Below are 23,797 nucleotides of genomic sequence, written 5' to 3'. Positions count from 1 at the left end.
TCTGTGTGATAACTTTAGTCAATATTGGTTGGGCGATCAAGGTGTGAAATATAACAACAGCTAGACAAAGATGGGAGGGACCCTTTTGCATTAAAGACAGTAGTATAGATTCACGGCTGAAATCAATCCTATCTGTGATATCGTATCCTAATATATACGTCTTACTAACGTTGGTATTTATCAAAAATTGGCATTATAAGGTATTTTCTAAGATTAATGTATTTTTAATAAAATAACAATATTGAAGTAACTTATTATAAAACAGATGTCTTTCTTAAATAGATCACATCACACTAATATTATAAAGCCGAAAGTTTGTATGTGTGTGTGTGTGTGTGTGTGTGTGTGTATGTTTGTTACTTGTCCTTCACGCAAAAACTACCAGACGGATTTGGCTGAAATTTGAAATGGAGATAGATAATATCCTGGATTAGCACATAGGCTACTTTTTATCCCGGAAAATCAAAGAGTTTCCACGGGATTTCGAAAAACCTAAATCCACGCGGGCGAAGCCGCGGGCATCGGCTAGTTATTTTTATAAATTTCGTTCATCAGTTCTTACCTACAAGCAACGATCTCTACACAGATAAAGGGAGTAGGCATCTCTACGTGGTAAGTAGGTGGGTGCTTATTTCACGCAAGGATGAAGAAAAAGAAAATAAAGAAAGATTTTTGGATGTTGAAAAATTACTTGTTGCAAAATTAGAATTTGTGATTACTATCTCTAATTATTGGAATTTTAATTTATAAAGTACTTCAACGATACCAGCTTCTAAATACTAATGTTATCCAATCCTAACTTCTATAATGGTAGCTTTTAACATTTTTTAGTATACAACACCGCAACAAGCTCGATCCGCCATTGCATGCCATTGTGCCATTGTCATTTTCATTTACAATTCTGTCATTTCACCGACATTGTCAATAAGTCGTGGCCGCAGACTTGCTGAGTGCCAAATCCATTTCCATACACCTCAGACCGCAAAAAAATACCAAAATGACTACCAAATTACAAGAGTACAAGGACACTATAGAGCGAAGTTTGAACGACAAGGGCAAGCCTTGGACGAAATTCTTCGAAACGGCCGAAGCGAAGACCGGCGTGAACAGGGTCTACATATTTGTCGGTAAGTTTTTACTTTTTTCTCGGTGTTGCGTTTATTTATATCCTTAGCCGGTCGTTTTGACTGTTTTCTCGTTTTGCAGGCTTGGTAGCGTTCACGGGGTTATATTTAGTGTTTGGATTCGGCGCGGAACTGATATGCAACAGTATAGGATTCCTGTACCCTGCGTATATGTCTATGAAGGCCCTGGAGTCGCCTGCCAAGGACGACGATACGAAGTGGCTCACATATTGGGTCGTTTTCGCCTGTTTCTCCATCGTTGAATACTTTTCTGACTTCATTGTTGGCTGGTTTCCGCTCTATTGGTTAATCAAGGTTAGTACAACATATGCTAGCTATTTAATTTAATTGTAATGTGATTTATTGGTGAATTTGTAAGAGTATCTACTGATTTTTCTAAATAGATTTTATCTATTTTATAGTTGGTATAGCATGCCATAAGTAATTACCTACTTACAAAGTAGGATAAAATATACTTCAATATAAATACATAATATACTTCACATAAGAGTGGTGATAACTTAGCTGTTAAGATGTCAGCCTTCTATTTGGGAGGTAGACGGCTTGATCCTAGACACACCCTTACTGTTTACTGACATTTAATGTTTCCCTTCACCTTAACTGTGACGCCTGATAGATTTCCATAATGTTCTAAACTGTGTACCAATTCTACAAATCAGCACTGGGCCAGCGTGGCAGACTATATCCTAAACCCTTCTCATTATGAGACAGAGAAGACCCATAACTCAATATTTTATCAGCCATGGGTTGATCAACATGACAATGATAGTTTACATATAATTACACATAATATTATGTTAATATACTACATAAAAGATACTTACTATTTGTGATCATTTTTCTACTTACCACAATTATATAGTCATTATGAATCACCTTTGTTAATGTTTTCACATTAACAAAGATAATTTTTCCATTCCATTGTCAATAGTTCATGTACCTATGCATGAATCACTAATGATTTTATATAATTAATTAACTAATTGTGATATTAATTTATATTAATACTCATCCTCCAGCCAATATGTACCCACTGTTGGACATAGACTTCTTATAAGTAGCACCAACATATTCTAGCTTCGGCTTTTTGCACCCAATCATAATAATAATACATCTCATGATTTTAAGAAAATATTTTTTTAAAGAATCTCATTTAACTTCTGAATAATCCATGTTAATCATGACTAATATTCCCCTTTCTCCTCCTGCTAAGTGTAAATTATTGCAATTATAACATCTGTAACAGAGAAAATTTTTCACCACCCAATAGGTGAAAAATTTAAAATAAAATTTATTTAAAAAAAAAAACAATACAATACAATAGAATTCCTTACTTTTACTTCCAGCTGACAAAATATATATATATAAAATGGATATAGGGAAAACCTTCGGGCGCCAGCCAGCTGGATAGAAATCTCCACAGATAGACTTGCCGAGGCCTGGACTTTTAATCGCAAGTCAGAGATTCGGTCCACCTAGCCGTGCTCTCTATTCCGGGACGCCAAATGTCCTCAAGAAATAAATATTGGTGAATAAAAATCAAAGAATTTAAAATTTATTATTAAAAATTAATTTATTAAATTTCTAAAGTTTTATACAAATTTTATTTATTAAAGAGGGAAAAAAAATATGACAATTTATAATAGGTATCGCCCCTTTGTTCTTGTCTTAATTTTATATGTCATATATATAGATACAATGATCAAAAATAAACAAACTTATAGTACCTGGGCCACATGGCCACACACTAGGTTATAAAAAAATAAAGTCCAAATTATCACAAAATTTGTTAAAATAGAGAATAAGCTAGGCACATGTCGAATATCTAACTAATTCCACAGGCCGAAAACTGTATTCCATCACACCAATTCCGAGATGGAATCCGATATAACACGTAACATGTACGATCCAAAATGAAATTTACGGGAAAATCCTCATGATAAATGCTCAAATGAGGCGTTAAATGATAACAATCTAGGATCAACGAAGATCTAGGATCAACGAAGATCTAGGATCAACGGCGCTAAAAGCGCCGTGTCCTACCACTCTATAGCCCTCTGGCCCATAAATATGTATTATACTTATTTAGTTTAACTTTCACATTTTTAAAAATTAATAATTGACGAGCAAATGTTTGCGTGTCTATGTAGGAAGAAAAAGTGAACCTTCAAAATGGCCACCGAAAGATGCCAACTTCATTCGGTAAACGAGCTGTCAAAAATGTTACTAGTTTTTTTTTTTCCAATATGAAAGAAGGTTTGACAGATCTTTGAATTACATTCCCAAACGTCACGCCTTAGAAACGTCATGGTGAAGTTTGGGACACTGACATATGACGTATAAAAGGTCTACAAACAGATTTCAGGTTATGTTAATAAAAATATGCGATCTAAATAAAGGATGTAACGGGACCGCTAAGGTACACGTTACAATTTCCCCTTTCTAGAGAAAAGAAAAAAAAAACCTTTTTTTTTTTCTTTACCCTAAACAATTCTATAAGACAAAACAAAGGGAACTACCAAACAAAAGGAAAGTTAAATATCTAAATTTATGTAAGCCAAAACAACCAAATAATCATTAATAAATACAGATTGAGAAGCAATCCATTAAAACAAAATTCCTAAACTAGATTTGCATAGTATTGGTATACTACTGTCCAAGACACTAGCATCAACGCTGTGAAATGGCAAACCAAACTAGCGAAGAAGGGAAGAAAACTTTCTAAAGAGTGTGTGATTAGGATTGGTATACTACTGACCAAGACACTAAGCATCAACGCCGTGAAATGGCAAACCAACCTAACACAACATAAGCCAAAATAAAAAGAGTCTAGAGTTAGTATGCAACTGATCAATCCACTGAGGCACCCTCGCCGCGTATTGACGAACTAACCTAGCTAAGGGGTTTTCGGAATGGTATGCAACCGAACAAAGCACTCAGGCACCCTCGCCGCGCATTGTCGAACCATCCAAAATAAAGATGCGCTACAAAAGAGCAACACCTAAAACATCGTCCTGCCTAAAGCAAGGACCTAGCGAACATGTCCACATGTGTGAGACAAGGCCAAGGATGAGTACTAAAGACCCACATAGAAAAAAATATATACATCTACTTGCCGATAAAACAGACACAAGCAGGAGGATAACATGGAGCATGTGCCAACCATGATCCCACAAAAGATCTGTACATATTTACAAAACTACCTGACTGACTATAGCAGAACAAGCAGGAGGATAATACGGGGCATGTGCTAAACCGTAATCCCTTAAAAGAAAACTATACATATTTACAACAAAATTAGGTAATACGGTGCAAACAAAGGCAAAACCGCAACCAAAATGAGTTCTTCAAGAGCCTGGTAAAACGAAGCAACTGCATAACCGCTACCAAAAGATCTCTTATAAACAGAACTATAAAATCAAAAATATACAATATATACAAAAAAAAGGAGGTAATGCGGAGCAACTGCATAGCCGCAACCTACAAATCGGTAGGACTGACAAAGGAGCCAAAAATCCTACACAAAATAATAATGAGTCCTTATTGTGTTAGCTTCTGCTAGATTCTTTTCCTGTTAAAATTAATTTTAAGTTTTAATTTTGTCAAATTTTAAGAATATCTTTTATATGGTATCTACCTGTACTATTTTTTTCCAAATCTTTTAATAAATATACATTATCTGAAATTTTCTTTATTATTTTACATTTAACAAATTTAGGGGCTAATTTTGCGGAAAAGAAAGAAGCAGCATTGGATTGCACAAAGTTGCGCCTCCAAACTGTGTCTCCAACACAATAAGAAATGCTTTTTCTTCCTTCATTGTAGTATTTGGCATTTCGTCTATATGACTTGGCCAGATTACTAACAGTTTTATCAAAAATATTACTCAAAGTAAGAAGTGCGTCCGAATAATCTGAACGACTACCAATAGTTAACTCTGAAGGGTCAGAGATAGAATAAAATTTATGTAAGGATCCATCAAGGAAAACTTCCCTACCAAACATAAGAAAATTAGGTGTGTATCCTGTAACTAAATTAATAGTGCCATTAATAGCTGCCTGAACATGGGGTAAATATTTAGACCACGTTCTATGGTCACTTTCAACATAGCATGCTAAGCAAGTCTCAATAGTTTTGTTAAAGCGTTCTACTGGATTATTCTGAGGGGTATATAAAGTGTTATAAAATACTTTTGGAATATTATATTCTTTAGCAAAACATTTAAAAGCTTTGGATGTCATCTGGACACCATTGTCAACGATGCAAATTTTTGGGACACCGTATTTTAAGAAGACTTCTTTTTGTAGTAAGTTTATTATGGTCCTTGTAGTTGCTCTACGCATGGGTAAGATCCAACAGAATTTTGAAAAAACATCTACCACCGTAAGTATATAAACACATCCAGAATAAGATTTTGGCAATGGACCTACAATATCGATGGACAGCATTGTCATAGGGCGATCGACCAACTTAGGATTAGACATAAGACCTAAAGGAGCTGAAGTGGAATGTTTATATGCTTTGCATTTATCGCATCTATTTATATAATCTTTAACATCTTTAAACATTTTAGGCCAAAAGTAATGCATTCGCAATTTGCCAATAGTTTTATGTATACCAAAATGACCAGAATTCAAATCATCATGATTATTTCTAATAGTTTCCAAAATGTTTTCTCTAGGTATTACTATTTTCCAAGCTAAATTTTTATTCAAAAGGGATTTAGACTTTACATATTTATATAAGGTATCGTTATCTACTTTATAGGTTTTAAATTTAGAAGGATGTTTCTGACATTCTACAAAAATTTTAGAATACCATGGATCATGGATATCCTCTGGACATGATACAATTTCAGCAATTTCTATACGAGATAAAGCATCAGGGACTGTATGACTACTACCTTTTTTATGAATAATATTAAATTTATACTGTGACAAACGAGTGGACCATCTAGCTAACCTACCAGAGGGGTTAGTTAAATTCATCAACCATTTTAAACTAGCATGATCAGTGACTACTGTAAATTCAGTACCTTCTACGTAGGGTCGAAAATGTTCTATGGACAACAAAACAGCTAAAAGTTCTCTTTCAGTAACACTATAATTCTGCTCAGCTTTAGACAATAATTTAGAAAAGTAAGCAATAGGATGTTGTTGACCTGAGTCATCATCTTGCATCAAGACGCTACCAATTGCATAACCACTGGCATCACAATGTATAGAAAAGGGTTTTTCAAAGTTAGGGCATTGTAAAACCGGGGCGGTCACTAAAGCATTTTAAGATAATCGAAAGACTTTTGTGCATCATCATTCCAAGTAAAGGTAGTTTTAACATTTCTTTTACTGCTAGTCAATTTAGTCAAAGGAGCTACATAGTGAGAAAAGTTTGGAATAAATTTCCTATAGTAAGAACACATACCAATAAAACTTCTAACATTTTTAATAGACTTAGGTTGAGGATAATTTTTAATTATTTCTAATTTTTCAGGATCAGTATGTAAACCATCTTTATCTACAATATATCCAAGATATTTAAGTTTTTCTTTGCAAAATTCAGATTTACTTAGGTTAATTGTAAGTCCAGAATCTTTTAATCTTTGATATACTTTATCCAACAATGCTAAATGACTTTCAAAATCTTTTGAAACTAAAATAATATCATCTAGATAACAGAAAAGTTTGTTATCAAACTCTGGTCCAAACAAACGATCAGAAAGTCTTTGTAATTCGGCGGGCGCATTTGTCACACCAAATGGCATCCTAACGAATTCAAATAGACCACGACCTGGGACTACAAACGCTGTCTTTTCTCTAGAAGATTCTTCTAACATAATTTGATAAAAAGCCTTAGAGAGATCAATAGAGCTAAGGAATTTAGCATCCCTAAGGTTTACTAATATTCTAGAAATATAAGGTAAAGGGTAAGAATCTCGAACAGTTACAGAATTCAACTTCCTGGAATCTAAACAAACTCTAAGACTACCATCTTTTTTAGTCACCATAACCAACGGACTACTCCATGGCGATCTAGAGGGTTGAATAATACCTTCCGCTAACATTTTATCGATTTCTGAATTTAAAGCTTTTAATTTAGCAGGACTTAATGAATAATAACGTTGTTTAATAGGTTCACCAAAAGTTACAATTTTATGTTGGACTAAATCTGTTTTTCCCAAACCTTTTTGTTCATAAGAAATATTTTCAAAGGATTGAGTTACTTTATTTAATCTAAGTTTCTCTTCGACAGATAGACTAGACGCTGGGGTAATTGATGAAATTTCAAAAGGGGAATCATTCTCTATACAATTAATAATAGAAATTTCCTTTTTCAATTTGGACAAAATGTCAAAGTTAATCCAAAAATCAATGCCAAGAATGACGTCACTGGTAAATGAAGGAATGACTGCAAACTTACACTGCCTGATTCTTTTAGCACACCTGATGGGCAATTCCATGCAACCGATTACTTTTTGGTGCTTTCCATCAGCTGTAGCAGCAGAGAAGGATGAAGGTGTCATGTCAAATCCCATTTTTTGAAATAATAAGTGAGAGTTATTACCTAAAACACTTATCTGGGCTCCACTGTCCATTAAGCCTAGGAATTCTCTACCTCTCACAGAGAATGCTAAGTAAGGGCGATTATCAGAATCCTTAAATTGCAATAGGGAAGCTACTTGCATCATTAAATTACAATTATTACTATTTACATGTAGTGGGTTTTTAGAAAAATATTCAAAGTCTTCTGTCGTCGTGCACCTGTCATTTTCTGAAGAAAACCGGCCACGGCGACGCCTATTTAGTTTTTTGGCTCCGTTTCTAACAAAGAAATGGCCTTTTTAGGTGGGTGGCATTTTGGGCAATCTTTTGTGGTCACATCCGGGTATTTGCATTGGAAGCAAAGCTTTCCAGGGTAAACAGGACAATTCAAAAATATGTGATCACTACCGTTACATTTTTTGCATATAATTTTCTGATTTTGAAAAACATTGGGTTTAATTTTTGAATTACTGCCAGACGGTACACTAATTTCCTTTTTTATGCTTGTCGTAGGGGTATTATAATCATGAGAAGATTTTAAACTAGTTTTATATGACTCAATTTCTTTTCCCAATTGAATTAATTCATTCAATGATAAAATTCCTCGTCCAATTAAGTGGTAAGAGTACTGAGGAAGCATGTTATGTTTAACAATGTCCAACAAAGTTGTTTCTAGTAAAGGGTTTTGCAATTTGGCAGACATGTCCATCAACTCTACTATAAACTCTGATAAACTTTCAGATTGTTTCTGTCTACGGGTCCTAATTTGATATTCTAATTGATAATTGAAATCTCTGGGGGTAAAGTGATCTAAAAACTCTAATTTAAAATGAGACCAGTTATTTAAGTATGGTTTTCTGGCACGAAACCATTTAAGAGCAACATCAGTCAATAGAACTGGTAATGCTGAGAGACATTGTTCATCTGTAAAACCTTTCACCGGTTTTAACTCTTCGATGCGGGTTAAAAATTCTATCGGGCAGGTCTTTCCGTTAAATGTTAAGTTAAGCTTCGAGAAGTCAAAACGCTTGTTCACATAGTAATTACTCACAGTTTGATGAGACAAGTGGCTATGATCGTTCCTAGACATGGTCGGTGTATCATGATCTAAAGTTATCATGTGGTCGGGGTCAACGGACACATTTTCAGGTTTATCATCCATTTTTGCTGATATTGTATATAACAAAAATGTATATAAGCCTCAAAATAAACTACGCTTATTAACTTATGCGAGCACACTTAAATTAGCTATGCTAAAACAAACATCTTAGTATCTAGGCATACAATAAAAAAAAATAAGTTACAAGAATACAATACACCTTAAAATATTACAAAAAATACAAATTAAGACAAGAACGAGAACAATGAAAATATTTATTCACTAATACTATGAGAATCAACACAACTAGGTTCCCAAATAAAAATCAGTCCCTGTTCGGGCGCCAATTGTAACAGAGAAAATTTTTCACCACCCAATAGGTGAAAAATTTAAAATAAAATTTATTTAAAAAAAAAAACAATACAATACAATAGAATTCCTTACTTTTACTTCCAGCTGACAAAATATATATATATAAAATGGATATAGGGAAAACCTTCGGGCGCCAGCCAGCTGGATAGAAATCTCCACAGATAGACTTGCCGAGGCCTGGACTTTTAATCGCAAGTCAGAGATTCGGTCCACCTAGCCGTGCTCTCTATTCCGGGACGCCAAATGTCCTCAAGAAATAAATATTGGTGAATAAAAATCAAAGAATTTAAAATTTATTATTAAAAATTAATTTATTAAATTTCTAAAGTTTTATACAAATTTTATTTATTAAAGAGGGAAAAAAAATATGACAATTTATAATAGGTATCGCCCCTTTGTTCTTGTCTTAATTTTATATGTCATATATATAGATACAATGATCAAAAATAAACAAACTTATAGTACCTGGGCCACATGGCCACACACTAGGTTATAAAAAAATAAAGTCCAAATTATCACAAAATTTGTTAAAATAGAGAATAAGCTAGGCACATGTCGAATATCTAACTAATTCCACAGGCCGAAAACTGTATTCCATCACACCAATTCCGAGATGGAATCCGATATAACACGTAACATGTACGATCCAAAATGAAATTTACGGGAAAATCCTCATGATAAATGCTCAAATGAGGCGTTAAATGATAACAATCTAGGATCAACGAAGATCTAGGATCAACGAAGATCTAGGATCAACGGCGCTAAAAGCGCCGTGTCCTACCACTCTATAGCCCTCTGGCCCATAAATATGTATTATACTTATTTAGTTTAACTTTCACATTTTTAAAAATTAATAATTGACGAGCAAATGTTTGCGTGTCTATGTAGGAAGAAAAAGTGAACCTTCAAAATGGCCACCGAAAGATGCCAACTTCATTCGGTAAACGAGCTGTCAAAAATGTTACTAGTTTTTTTTTTTCCAATATGAAAGAAGGTTTGACAGATCTTTGAATTACATTCCCAAACGTCACGCCTTAGAAACGTCATGGTGAAGTTTGGGACACTGACATATGACGTATAAAAGGTCTACAAACAGATTTCAGGTTATGTTAATAAAAATATGCGATCTAAATAAAGGATGTAACGGGACCGCTAAGGTACACGTTACACATCTTATAAATACATTAGATATTATAAATGCAAAGTATCTGTCTGTCAAGTTACCTTTTCACAGACTAACGGCTCAACCAATTTCGACAATTTGGTACAGGGATAGGTTGCATCCTGGAAGCTACTTTATATCCTGAGAAATCAAAAGAGTCCCCATAGGATTTTTGAAAAACTTAAATACACAAGCCTATTATTAAGATTTATTTGTGTCTAACAAAGATATAAATAAATGATTAAGCCTATGGTTCAGTGAGATCTTGTTTATTTATATTAATTAACTAGCTGATGCCCGCGACTTCGTTCGCGTGGATGTAGGTTTTTTAAAATTCCCGTGGGAACTCTTTGATTTTCCGGGATAAAAAGTAGCCTATGTGCTAATCCAGGGTATAATCTATCTCCATTCTAAATTTCAGCCCAATCCGTGCAGTACTTTTTGTGTGAAGGAGTAACAAACATACACACACACACACACACACACACACACACACACACACACACACACACACACACACACACACACAAACTTTCTCCTTTATAATATTAGTGTGATTACATAACCAATATAGATATAAAACAACAATGTAAGCAGGACAGTGGGCCAACACAATATATTATTGCCATACCTATTAATCTACTTCTATGATAGATGACTAATATATTGCGTAACGTCTTATCTTGGTTGGTTTTATCTTAAATCAGCAATATGCTTTTAGACAAGTTACTATCGTAAATGGATGTGTTTCTCTCATTGTATCTCTTATCTCCCTTTTTAGTTTAGTTTGAAGTGTAAACTTTAGGTGAAAATTGGCCAAGTGCAAGCATGCAGACAGACTGACAGACATACATTCGCAATAATATTATTTTAGTAGGTACTAAATGATGAATACTACACCCACTATTTCGTCCATGTAGATTCTTGTTTTTAAAAATCCCATGAGAACTCTTTGATGTTCTGGAATAAAAAGCAGTCTATGTCCATCTCTAGAATGCAAGATATCTCTGTACCAAATAGATGATGTTGACAATTTCGTCCACGCTGTTTTAGGTTTTTTAAGAATCCTATGGAAACTAGGCTCAAAAGGGCTAGAACCCAGAGCTGTAAAACCAGTTATAAAAATGTGGAATCTCTTTGATTTTCCGGGACATAAAGTAACCTATGTCCTTCCCTGCCCGGCTAGCATGGGTAGTAGATAAAAATTATATCCCCGATTATATCCACTGATTTCTATGACATCAGTAGATATAATCGGGGGATATAATTTTTATCTACTGCCCATGCTAGCCGGGCTGGTATGCGAAAATATCTCTGTACCAAATGGCAAAAAGGTTAAATAGATAGGCTGAAAAAAGCTAGCTGGCCGACAGACATACAGACACAGTCATTCACATTTATAATATCAAGTAGGTATGGATTCCAATTGGAATTTCGATCCCCTGCTGACACTATTGTTGCGATACCAGCGTATGTAATTCCATACTTATGTAACTTAAAGCGTGGCCTTGTAGATTTTACCGAATTTCGTTGAAATTCTTTCCTGTAAACAACCTTCCAACCGAATGTCAATGTAATTATAAAAAAATCGGTCACTCGCGAGTCGGCCTCGCACAAAGGGTTATTTCTTGTACGTACGTTCCGTACGTACAAGAAATAACACTAATTTTTTGCGATGTAACCGCAAATTCACGGTTTTCGGACTTTTCTCTTTATTTATGCTATAAGATATTTGCTACCTGCCTTTCATGATTCTAGGTCATCGGAAAGTACCTACCCTTTAGGTTTTGATTCCCTTGGGTCTTGATAGACAAGATCAATAGACAGGAAGATAGCAATGAAATGATCCTACAAGGATTCTTTTTTGTCTCTGGAGATACGGAACCCTAATAACCGGTCAAGTGAGAGTTGGACTCCCACACTAAGGGTTCCGTACAAAAAACAACAAACCCCGCCCGTTGCACTATTGTTGTACCTACTCCTAGCACAAGCCTGACGCTTAGTTGGAGAGGAAAGGGGAATATTAGTCATTTAACATGGCTAATATTCGTTTTAAGAAAAGAAAAAAAAAGAAATTCACGGATTTCGGATTTTTTCCGTTACTTTTGAGATTTTAGGTCAAGTAGTACCAGGGTTGTCTCCCACAAATAAAATCCAAACTTTTTTGGTGAAAGACAATTTTGATAATGAATAATAAAATAGTACCTATGTACGTATTTTTTCCATCAAATATACCGACTATTAGTAACAATGTGCGATTGTTGGTACAATAGCTATTGTTAGCGTTGTTAACACATATCCGCCATTAACGGAGAGTTAATTATAGAAAGTAGTTATTGATTTATATGTATTTGTTTTTCTCTTATCAATGCTGATAATGGCACGTTATACGGTCGACCTAGATGTAGGTATATTTGGTCATACACTGCCAAACTGTAAAGTAGAAACTCTCGGGCTGTACGTCATTTCATTATGTACTGAAATGTAGTAGTATTCAGTACTGAAATGTATATTGTAATCTTAATGTAAGTGAACAGTGTGTTCTTTTTGAGAATAAATTCTTTAAACCGAGAAACCGATTAAATGACGCAATAAAATAAAAAAGTTTTCTTTCTTTCAAATGGAAGCTAAGTTCAAATCCAGAGAGAAAATGTTGTTTTGGTACTTTAAAAAAAATTTAAATGTATCTTAAAGATATGTTTAAAAAAACTACCGAACTTAGTTTATTGCCACTTCAGCTTCGCCGCCCGCTGAGCTCTGTAGGTTACTCTGGTTCTCCTACGGATCAGGACATTTCTGATTTGATGATGTAGAGTAACTCTAAGCATAGCTCTCTCCATCGCTCGCTGATTATATAATGGGCGAATCTTTATAAGGGCTTTGTGGGCTGCAACCCTAAGCCCCGTGGCTATACAAGGCCCCCAGCCCCTGTTGGAACAAATGGACGATATTGTGAATTAAAAAAAATTGCTGCTTTGGTTGTATTTTCTCACTATCACGCTTCTCTCTCCTACACTTAAACTACAATGATATACTCCCCGCCATTTATTTTAGGTGTATTTTTTCACAAACGTAGTCGAACGGACTTCATACATCTTTTCGGCGTGGCGTGTACTGTCATGATTATCGAAAAGTTTTGCTGACAAAATACATAGCAATTAGTTGAATAATTAGGCAGGCCCCACAAACTCACGGTCCGTCCCTGGATAATATATTATGTTGGGTTAATTTCCAGTGCATCTTCGTGATCTGGTGCTACCTGCCAACCGACTACAACGGCTCGCTGATCATCTACAACCGCATCATCCGCCCCTACTACCAGAAGCACCACGGCCGCATCGACGACCTCGCCAATTCAGGTAAACTCGCACGACCTGGGTTGTGAGTATTTGTGACCCTTTCCACTACACACACACTAGATTACTGGCCCATGTCCAAAAAATTTATGGGTCATATGAACCACCAGGTGACGTATATAGGACGAAATATAAGAGCACAAAATAATAAGATTCAGCACTATGCCGTCACTTGTAAGCTGTCTAACTGAGTGCTGGTGAGAATTCAAAAGTGCAGGTAGAGTGAGTACATTTTGGTCATATATTTTTGTACGGCATTTTTACCATCGATAGATCCATGAAAAATAATAAGAAAGCGCGCAGTGCCGTAAAAAAATGGTGCGCCACAAAGTTGGTACTTTTTTTTAATTTTCTGACAATTTCCAGGGTAAATTTGGTCATTTCATTCTGTACGACATCAGTTTCATACTGATTCAATACAGCTTCTAATCCGTTATTCCGCAACGCCGTACAAAAATCATGTGATAAGGGGAAAAAATCGAGTGTTGCTACCCCCTCTCTTTCCGTGGTCCGGGGGGGTGATTTTTGAGTTTTTCAAAAACTGATGAAATGTCCTGAGTCCTGGCCCCTAAACTAGGAGAAAAATAGGAGGATCGTGAGTGACGATGGAGTCTGAGATGGTAGCGGGCTAACTTGGCAGGGGTATGGAAGTTTTTACTAAACCCATACTCCATTGGTTTCTACATGGCAACATACTGCAGGTAATAGAGGTCTTTTTTCAAAATTTACGAATTATATTGATGTCTCTCGGTATGTAGCTGTTATTGCCTAAAATCATTAGTATAGCATAGGTTTCCGTTTCTGAAGGGTTTTTATAATTATTTTTTTAGATATCCTGAAAGAATTGGTGCAAAACGCCAACAAGCACATGGATAAAACTGTTGGTGCTTTGAACAAAAAGCTCTCCGAGCTTCATAAAGATTAGGTTGGATTAGCTTGGTAGGATCCGGTAGGTATTTGGGAGAAATAATCAAATGCTTCTCATATGTTTGCTTATTTGTTCGGCTTCTGGGATATTTTTTATTTTATTTATATAGAAACATGTTAAAGCACATAATATCATACTAATGACCGAATACAGAAAAGTTAATTTATTTTTACAAGTTACAACCATCTTAAATAAGCTCTACCGTTTGACTGTGGTTAAAATCTGTAGAGCGCACTTTGACTTTGCTTAGACTTAAGTTTCAGTTAAAACGAGACAGATTTATAGAACGGTATAACGCTGTCTCGTTTTAACAGTGTCTTAAGTCTGCGCAAAATCAAAGTGCCCTCTATAGATTTCAACCTGAGACGGCTCCAGCTTACATTTGAACGATGCAAGACGCATATTCGTAAATACCTGATTCGTAAATACCTAATACGTTCGGGATTTTCGGAAGCGCTCGGTCGGTCGGTAAATACCCGACGTGTCGTATCCGTTCGGGATGTTTTGTAAGCCCTCGGGCGCTCGGCTACGTCTCATAATACGCTTAAATACCCAAAACGTTCGTACAACACGTCTGGTATTTACGAAGGTATTTTGGGCAGATAACACTACAGGTATTTACTTCAGCTAATTTTAAACCGCCGAAAAGATCAGCTCTTGTGAGATCGCCATGTTTTATCGAGGTGGTAGGTACCAAGTAGTAAGAGAATTAATAGAACAATCATTTTTACTATGATATTAAAAAAAAAACCCGGATTCATTTTCAAAAAATGTAATTTCGCCCAAATTAAGTGTCAATTCTTATGTGCGTAAAGATTGCACGCACTAATTTTTCTTTAAATATATTAACAGCTACAGATATCCATGAGTTGGTGCAAGGCGCAAGCAGGAAGATTACTGAGTCAATGAGAAAATTAAAAGATTGAACTGTTTTCGGTCGCGCGATGTATGTGTTTATTTTTCGTCGCAATAGAATAGACATTTATTTCATCGCAATAGAAAAGATAGTTAAATTGCATACATAGTGTAATTATTACATAGTTTACATATTATTGTTAGTTACGATGTATTTACTTATTATTTGAGTTAAAATACATCCACAATATATAAAAAAATACATACTCGACGTCGCGGCAAAACTGATGACCAATTATTTATTATTAATTTTATAATTTCATGTCTTTTCTCTTCAGAAGTTTCTTGTCCACCATCTAGATTTCTTTGTGTGAAAAATACAGGAATGTTGCAATGCAATTTTCACGGTAGACTTTTTAGGTTGTTGCGCATAACGACATTTTCATGCGCAGCCAACGCACATTAAGCGAGTACACGATACCAACGCTGCAACTTTGAATAAAGCAGCTATCTTTGAATATACTTATTCATATTCAAAGTATGAATATATTCATATTCAAAGTATGAATATATTCATATTCATTTCATTCATTGAATGTGAATATATTCAACGTTATCAAGCGTTTGCAACGCGCTTTTAATTGATTGTCACTTTTTTGTACATTTTGTCCATCCCCTTACGTTTGATTTCCCAGTTCAGTTGTGTATATTTCGACACCTATTTTCAAAATTCCCAGAGCTATTTTTGAATTTCCATGTGATGTGCATTTAGAAGTTATTTTTGAATGTCCCTGAGTACCTGTTTTATGTTGTTAATTATTTTGCCCTCCCGTTTTCCTAATAGAAATATGCTATTTTAGGTAAACAAGAATAAAGCTGTACACACATAGATCAATATGTAAGTAAAACCAGATGGGCTGGTATTGCTTTGAATGTCGCGCTTTTATTTTGTTTCGAGATGTATAATGCATACATTTTAAGATCTCACTCGCCATTTTATCTTTATATGTCGACTGTCATATCAAAAGTCAAATTGAATCCTTAATTTAAAGGTAAACCGACTTCGTCTGTATTGGCGTTAGCTGACGCGCGTGCTGTGCCTATTTTTTTGTTAAAAGTGGCCGGTTTTTGTGTTTTACTGGTGTTTTTGGTGGTGAAACTGACTGGGAAGCGCTCTAAAGGGGCGCCGCGCGTGTTTCGGCCAGCGCCGACACAGACGAAGTCCATACTTATATAGTTTCCCTAACTTGTAAATAACTAAAAACTTGACATTGGCTAATCTGTGTAAAGCCAGACGAGAGAGAAAAAAAAAAGTTGAACCGTACTTTTGACATGACAGTCGACACATAGAGCTAAAATGGCGAGTGAGATCTCAATATGTACGAACTATACCTTGCATCGCTATGTAGTTTTACGTAATTATAATGTTGAAAGGTTTCAAATTTAAATTGTCATGGAAAATTTCTCAAAATTATCCGCCTCAGTTTTAAAATTGCAAATCTAAATAATATGTATCTAAAAATCTAATCTAAATAAAATGGCTTGCATAAATCATGGTTTGTTAACTTTGCACCAACCTTTGTTTACTTTAATCATGGCGGTATGAATACTTGTTTGTGCAACCCATTTTGCTTTATTGGTGATTAAAGTTTAACGGTAACTTTAACCGCCTGATATGCAATTGGCCCTACGGCAGCCTAGTAGCCTAGCCTAGTCATACAAGTAGTATGATATCATTCATTAAACGTACTTAGGAGTACAATTAGTATAATCGCTCAAGATAGATAGGTATTCTATAAATGACTTGTAACCTTGTGTGATCTTTGCACTAACAATGGATTGCTTGTAGCTGTTTGTCATTTTCTGCCATGTGCCTGTCTAAATACTGCGAACTAACTTAACTAAAATCACAAAAAAGCAAAAAAATTCAACAAAATAATTCCTCTCCTAATCTTTAATACGTAACTAATTTAACTCTAAAGATAAGTGCACATTTGTGCACGCCGAATGCACCGCAAACATAGTTTTTAGGGTTCCGTAGTTCCAAAGAACCCTTATAATTTCGTCCAGTACGGCTATCGATATGTCCGTCTGTCTGTTTGTCTGTCTTATGTATCACAGCCATTACAAAAAGAAACTGGTAATAAAAACCTTTGAAGTTGAGTACAATCTAAAGTCTCAAGGATCGGGTGAACTAATGGAAGTGAACGGTAACCGATACGAGACAAAAAAATCAGTTAAACTACCCTTTACGAAATAATGGCCGTTAAAGTTTTTAGCAACCAGCATAACTACGGAACTCTATCTGCGTGTTCTGACACTGACTTGATCAGTTATGATCTATAATGTGTAGCGGCTATGAACATCCTTATTGGCGCGTGTGCACGCTGCGCCGTTCGGCGACGGACTGAGCTTCATGTAGCCGTACATTCCATATATAGAGGCTGCCCGGAGAGATGTGTTCGCCGATGGATGGATGCTCCACGCCGCACCGCTGCCCGCTGTAGACTGAGTTCCGAAGACACGGTTTCTCGCCTTATATAAACGACACTTGTTGCACAAAGCCGTCCGTTGCGCCTGCGCCGATATTGCGGTTTATGATTGGTCAATTGCAAATAATCTACTCGTGTATGTAGTCAGTTTCGTAAGTCCCAAAATTGTATATAACAAACTCCCAAATAAACGATTTTCATGATCCCAAAAGCCAGTTTTATTTGAATTGCCTAACAACAACTATGGACGGCAACACTGGTGACCCCGACGTGATCTGAACACGCAACCTTCTGATCTGGAGTCAGTGAACCGTCTATTCATCAAGGACAAATCAAGCGGATTACGTTACCTAGTCGATACTGGAGCCAACATATCAGTCCTACCACTGCAAAACTGCAAAAGAAAAAGGCGTGACCCTCAAAATTACCTATATGCAGCTAACGGGACTTCCATACCTACATACGGCAGCCAAACAATAGAGCTCGACCTAGGTCTACGACAATCATACAAATGGACGTTCGTCATAGCTTCAGTGAGCCGACCCATCATAGGCGCAGATTTCCTCCAGCATTACAACCTGATGGTCGACATTCGAGGCCGAAGATTAATCGACTCAAGAGGTACTTCGATAGCAAGAGGATGTGTATCTTCGTCTGTAGAACCAAGCATACGTACCATCGACGATAGGCAACCTTATCACGATTTATTGGCGAAGTATCCCGACATCACAAGACCCAATTCAATGAAATCTTCTCGAAGTAACGTAGAACACCACATTGAGACCACCGGCCCACCAGTATTCGCTAAGGCACGACCACTATCACCACAGAAAAGCAAAATTGCCAAGGAAGAATTCCAACACATGATGGACCAAGGGATCTGTCGACCCTCCAGCAGCTCTTGGGCTAGTCCATTACATATGGTGGAAAAGAAAAATGGCCAATATCGCCCCTGCGGTGACTACAGAAGACTAAATGCGATGACAGTTCCTGATCGGTATCCCGTGCCGCGCCTTCACGACTTCACTCATTGTTTGGAAAACAAGAACATTTTCTCAAAACTTGACCTAGAGAAAGCTTACTTCCAAATCAAAGTCCGAGAAAGCGACATTCAAAAGACTGCGATCATCACTCCATTCGGACTTTTTGAATTCACCAAGATGTGTTTTGGACTGAGAAATGCAGGTCAAACCTTCCAGAGACACATCGATAACGTACTAAGGGGCCTACCAGTATTTCCTTTCATCGACGACATATTAATAGCTTCGGAGACCGAAGAGAAACACAGAGAACATCTAGAAGAAGTCTTTAAACGCTTGGAAGAAAATGGGTTGACACTGAACGTTTCAAAATGTATCTTCGGTGTACCACAGCTAGATTTTTTGGGCTACACCGTGTCTAAAGAGGGCATCAGACCTACAGAAGAGAAAGTCAAAGCCATATCTACATATCCATTACCTGAAACAATACAACAACTCCGAAGATTTTTGGGAATGTTAAATTTCTACCGGGAAAATATACCACAAGCAGCAGAGCACCAAAAAGACCTCCATAGATACCTTCATAACACTAAGAAGAACGACACAACAAGAGTACATTGGACAGACGCGGCTAAAAAGGCTTTCGAGTTATGTAAAGAAGATATCAAGTCCGCAGCTTTGCTATACCACCCATCCTCAGTAACGCCATACTCTCTTATGACCGACGCCTCAGATTCATGCGCCGGCGCTGTCCTACAGCAAAAAAGAAAAGGATCATGGGTACCTATTGGTTTTTACTCCAAGAAGTTTAATGAAGCACAAAGGAAATACAGCACATACGACCGAGAACTATTGTCGATCTACATGGCCATTCGTCATTTCCGGCATATCTTCGAGGGCCAGGAACTAACGGTATATACCGACCACAAGCCATTAACATATGCACTGACTGCGCAAAGCAAGACAGAATCTCCACGCAGAGCACGTTACCTGGATTACATTGGCCAGTTCGCGTCTGAAATTAAATATATCTCCGGCAAAGAGAATGAAGTTGCAGACGCCTTATCAAGAGTCGAAACCTTATTCTGCCCTTCTCCGATCGACTACGAACAGTTGGCCCAGAGTCAGAAACACGACGTCGAGCTCGTCAATCTACAAGACCGCAGCAACTTGAAATTCCAATCTGTAACCCTACCCGACACTCCAATAACTATCATCTGTGAGATGTCCACGGGAAGCGCACGCCCATACCTGACCAAGGAGTTTCGTAAACTAGCATATAAAGCAATTCACGAGCTCAGTCATCCAGGCGTTAGAGGAACAAGAAGATTGATCACTGCACGATTTTTTTGGCCCAGCATGAATAAAGATGTAAACGAATGGACTCGAACTTGCATACCTTGCCAGAAATCGAAAATTCAACGACATGTCCACGCACCCCTGGAAAGTTTCGAGTTCGCAGAAAAGCTTCAACACGTGCACCTGGATATCATTGGACCACTACCCACATCCAACGGATATCGTTATTGTCTGACTATGATAGACCGCGCAACGAGGTGGACTGAAGCATGCCCTATAACGGATATAACTGCAGAAACTGTAGCCACAGCATTCTACGAAGTATGGATAAGCCGTTTTGGGACACCGGAGAAGATTACAACAGACCAAGGGAGGCAATTTCAAGGTGAAATATTTAAGAATCTAGCACGACGTATGGGAATACTGCTGAACCGCACCACAGCTTACCACCCACAGACTAACGGTATCATCGAAAGATGGCACAGAACCCTGAAATGTGCATTAACGACACGCCTAAACGCTGATAACTGGTCTTACGAATTACCTACCGTTTTGTTAGGACTTCGAGCAGCTGTCAAAGAAGATATCGGGTACAGTGCAGCTGAGTTATTGTACGGACAGACGATTCGCTTGCCAGGGGAGTTCTATGGTGCAACGAACAATAATTCAACTGAATCCAACATAAAACTAATGACCAACATAAGCAATGCAATTAAGAAATCACAAGAGCAAAGAAAGCCAAATTGTCGTCCAATATTTGTTCCTCAAGACCTTTCAAGATGCGAACATGTATTTGTGCGACACGACGCAGTAAGCAAGCCTCTCACTCCCGCCTACGACGGCCCATTTCAAGTCATCGAGCGATGTGCAAAATTTTTCAAGATCTCCGTAAATAAGAAGATAATAAATATTTCCATCGACCGACTGAAGCCTGCCTATGTAGTGAAGAGCCCCGAACAAGAAGAAGCTCAAGAACCTAAAAGCTACGCTCATGTAACAAGATACGGAAGAGTCTCGAAACAACCCAAACGCTTCGCTGATGAGGGGGTGGTGTAGCGGCTATGAACATCCTTATTGGCGCGTGTGCACGCTGCGCCGTTCGGCGACGGACTGAGCTTCATGTAGCCGTACATTCCATATATAGAGGCTGCCCGGAGAGATGTGTTCGCCGATGGATGGATGCTCCACGCCGCACCGCTGCCCGCTGTAGACTGAGTTCCGAAGACACGGTTTCTCGCCTTATATAAACGACACTTGTTGCACAAAGCCGTCCGTTGCGCCTGCGCCGATATTGCGGTTTATGATTGGTCAATTGCAAATAATCTACTCGTGTATGTAGTCAGTTTCGTAAGTCCCAAAATTGTATATAACAAACTCCCAAATAAACGATTTTCATGATCCCAAAAGCCAGTTTTATTTGAATTGCCTAACAACAACTATGGACGGCAACAAATGTATACATACATTTTGAGTTCTCGCTAATAGCCATTTTAACTCTGTTTCAACTGCGATGTAAAAAATACGATTTTAGTCCTTAAAAATTAAAATTTTAAAATCCCGCGGGTTTTTAAAATCCCGTAACTAGGAACTCGTTAATTTTCCGGGATAAAAAGTAGCCTATATGTTAATCCAGGGTATAATCTATCTCCATTCGAATTTCAGCCAAATCCGTCCGGTAGTTTTAACGTTAAAGAGTAAAAAACACACACACATATTTTTGCCTTTATAATATTAGTATTAAGTGTGATTTAAAGGTGAACCGTATTTTTGACATGACAGTTGACACAATTAGAGAAAATCACAAGATCTCAAAATATACGCACTATAGCTGTTACAATTTATTTTCTGTAACATTTATTAGGCACCATGACTATAACCAAGGCAGCTCGTACAATTTTGAAAACCGCATTTTTTTCTATTTCCAGCCACGCGCTTGGTAGCGGATGCAGTTAGGAAGAACAATTAAAGCCTCAACATGCAATTTTTCATATATCGGAGGATCAAAAGTACAAAACATCCGCTGCACTCGCTTTGTACCGCTTCGGAGCACTCATTGGACGCTAAATGAAATTAAAAAAACTGAAAATCCATAGACAAAATATTTTTTATACATCGAAGTTGTGCGATCCAATAAAAGTTGGACAGTAAAATAATAAAAAATCAAGTTATTTTTTCTTCACTCATTGGACGCTAAATGAAAAAAAAAAAACTAAAAATCTAGGTATAGACAAAAAAAAATTTTATACTTTCGTGCTTCAATAAAAGTTAGACAGTCTACGTAAAATATTAAACCAAGTTTTTTTTTCTGTACAACGGTTTGGGGAAATTATTTTTGTGATCACTGTATTATTTTTTATAGTACAAGAGATGATGGAAAAATTTGCGGAGATACTCGATAAGAGCTGAAAATAAAAAATATAACCCCTTATATTCCTTATGGGCTTCGCCGCAGTCTGATGATAAGCACATCTTGGTTTTACATTGAATTTTACCTTAGAAGGTCAACCTAATTTATGACTTAGATCTGGTTATGGCGTTTGTAATACAATATCAAGAGCGAACAAAACAATATTATTGTAAGTTTTAGCTTTTATCCATTACCTCCTGAAATTCTCCCACCATCTCTCCAGCTGTTAGTTAAGTGTTCTTGTATGATTGTGACGGTAGTTTTTGACCCGTTTTTAGGTTGAAAATTGTAGTTTAATTCTTTATTCTTGGTCAGATATAAAAATATTAAGTTTCCTGGACAGGTAAGTTTTGGCCCTCAATCGCTGACATTTTTAGGTGTAACGCTCACCTGGAGAATGCAAGACGCAGCATCTTATTTTGACAAAAATTCATTCACTCGGCAGGTGTGAATTGCGCCTAATAGTAACACATGCGGTCAAACTTTGACAGTTCTTGTATGAAGAGATATCAAAGACTATGTAATTACTGTTTCAATAATAAGGGCCCAGGTATATTTTTTCTTATTTTTAAGTTGAGCGATGGATTTCTTTTTATAAATATGTAGAATGGTTTTGCTCAAGGATTGTTAGTTTGACCTTTGCATTGTTAAGTTTGTTTTGTGAGACCAATTTTTAAGTATATTTGTAGATTTTTATACATAAATACACTTTGATACGATTATAAAAATTGTAATAATAATATGAAATAATCATAAAAATTGAGTTACGCCATTATTTTGACAATACTCCTAGACTATAAAATGACATCAGAGTACGTCTTATTATGACCATATTATTTATGGATGGTTTAAACGAATATAGGTAATTCATAAAATTTTGTTATTATTTTTTTTTAATTTCTTTGGCAAAAAAATAGAAAACTCATTTATATTATGTAAAAAAAATCAAGTCCCCACAATTTCATAGATGTTTTAAAAATTCAAGAAAATGCACTGATGTTTTATATTAATTAATACATAGCATAGATAGATTTGATTTTATATACCTGTCGATAGCCTGTCGGTTATAAGACCTAGCTTAATAGATTATAGATAGATATGTGAACTATTTTATTAATGAAATAAAATAATATTTGTTTTATTTAAGTAACTTTACAGTGGAC

General features: G+C 36.4%; 1 protein-coding gene across 4 annotated transcripts; it reads left to right on the top strand.

The window, feature by feature from the left end:
- Window positions 1–880: 880 nt before the first annotated feature.
- On the top strand, window positions 881–22,326 carry LOC123865480 (receptor expression-enhancing protein 5). 4 transcript variants are annotated; one of them, XR_006795974.1, is made up of 6 exons: window positions 881–1,127; window positions 1,207–1,439; window positions 13,553–13,676; window positions 14,504–14,622; window positions 16,317–16,354; window positions 22,153–22,326. XR_006795974.1 is itself a non-coding variant. In XM_045906536.1 (5 exons), exons 1-4 carry the CDS (start codon window positions 998–1,000, stop codon window positions 16,328–16,330), a joined length of 501 nt encoding a protein of 166 aa, XP_045762492.1. In that variant the 5' UTR covers window positions 881–997; the 3' UTR covers window positions 16,331–16,354; window positions 22,153–22,326. The 4 variants fall into 4 exon arrangements, 3 of the variants coding, with proteins under 3 accessions (XP_045762492.1, XP_045762490.1, XP_045762491.1); XM_045906536.1 differs by lacking the exon at window positions 14,504–14,622; XM_045906534.1 differs by lacking the exon at window positions 16,317–16,354.
- The last annotated feature ends 1,471 nt before the right edge of the window (window positions 22,327–23,797 follow it).

This window comes from Maniola jurtina, chromosome 5 (genome assembly GCF_905333055.1).
Source record: "Maniola jurtina chromosome 5, ilManJurt1.1, whole genome shotgun sequence".
Classification (NCBI taxonomy): domain Eukaryota; kingdom Metazoa; phylum Arthropoda; class Insecta; order Lepidoptera; family Nymphalidae; genus Maniola; species Maniola jurtina.
This window is presented reverse-complemented; position numbering and strand designations above follow the sequence as displayed.

Bases quoted from the DNA above. Each gene is read 5' to 3' on its own strand.
- LOC123865480 (XM_045906534.1), top strand. From the start codon at position 998: ATGACTACCAAATTACAAGAGTACAAGGACACTATAGAGCGAAGTTTG. The intron at 1,440-13,552 runs GTTAGTACAACA...GTTAATTTCCAG, and splicing joins CGCTCTATTGGTTAATCAAG to TGCATCTTCGTGATCTGGTG. The intron at 13,677-14,503 runs GTAAACTCGCAC...TTATTTTTTTAG, and splicing joins CGACGACCTCGCCAATTCAG to ATATCCTGAAAGAATTGGTG.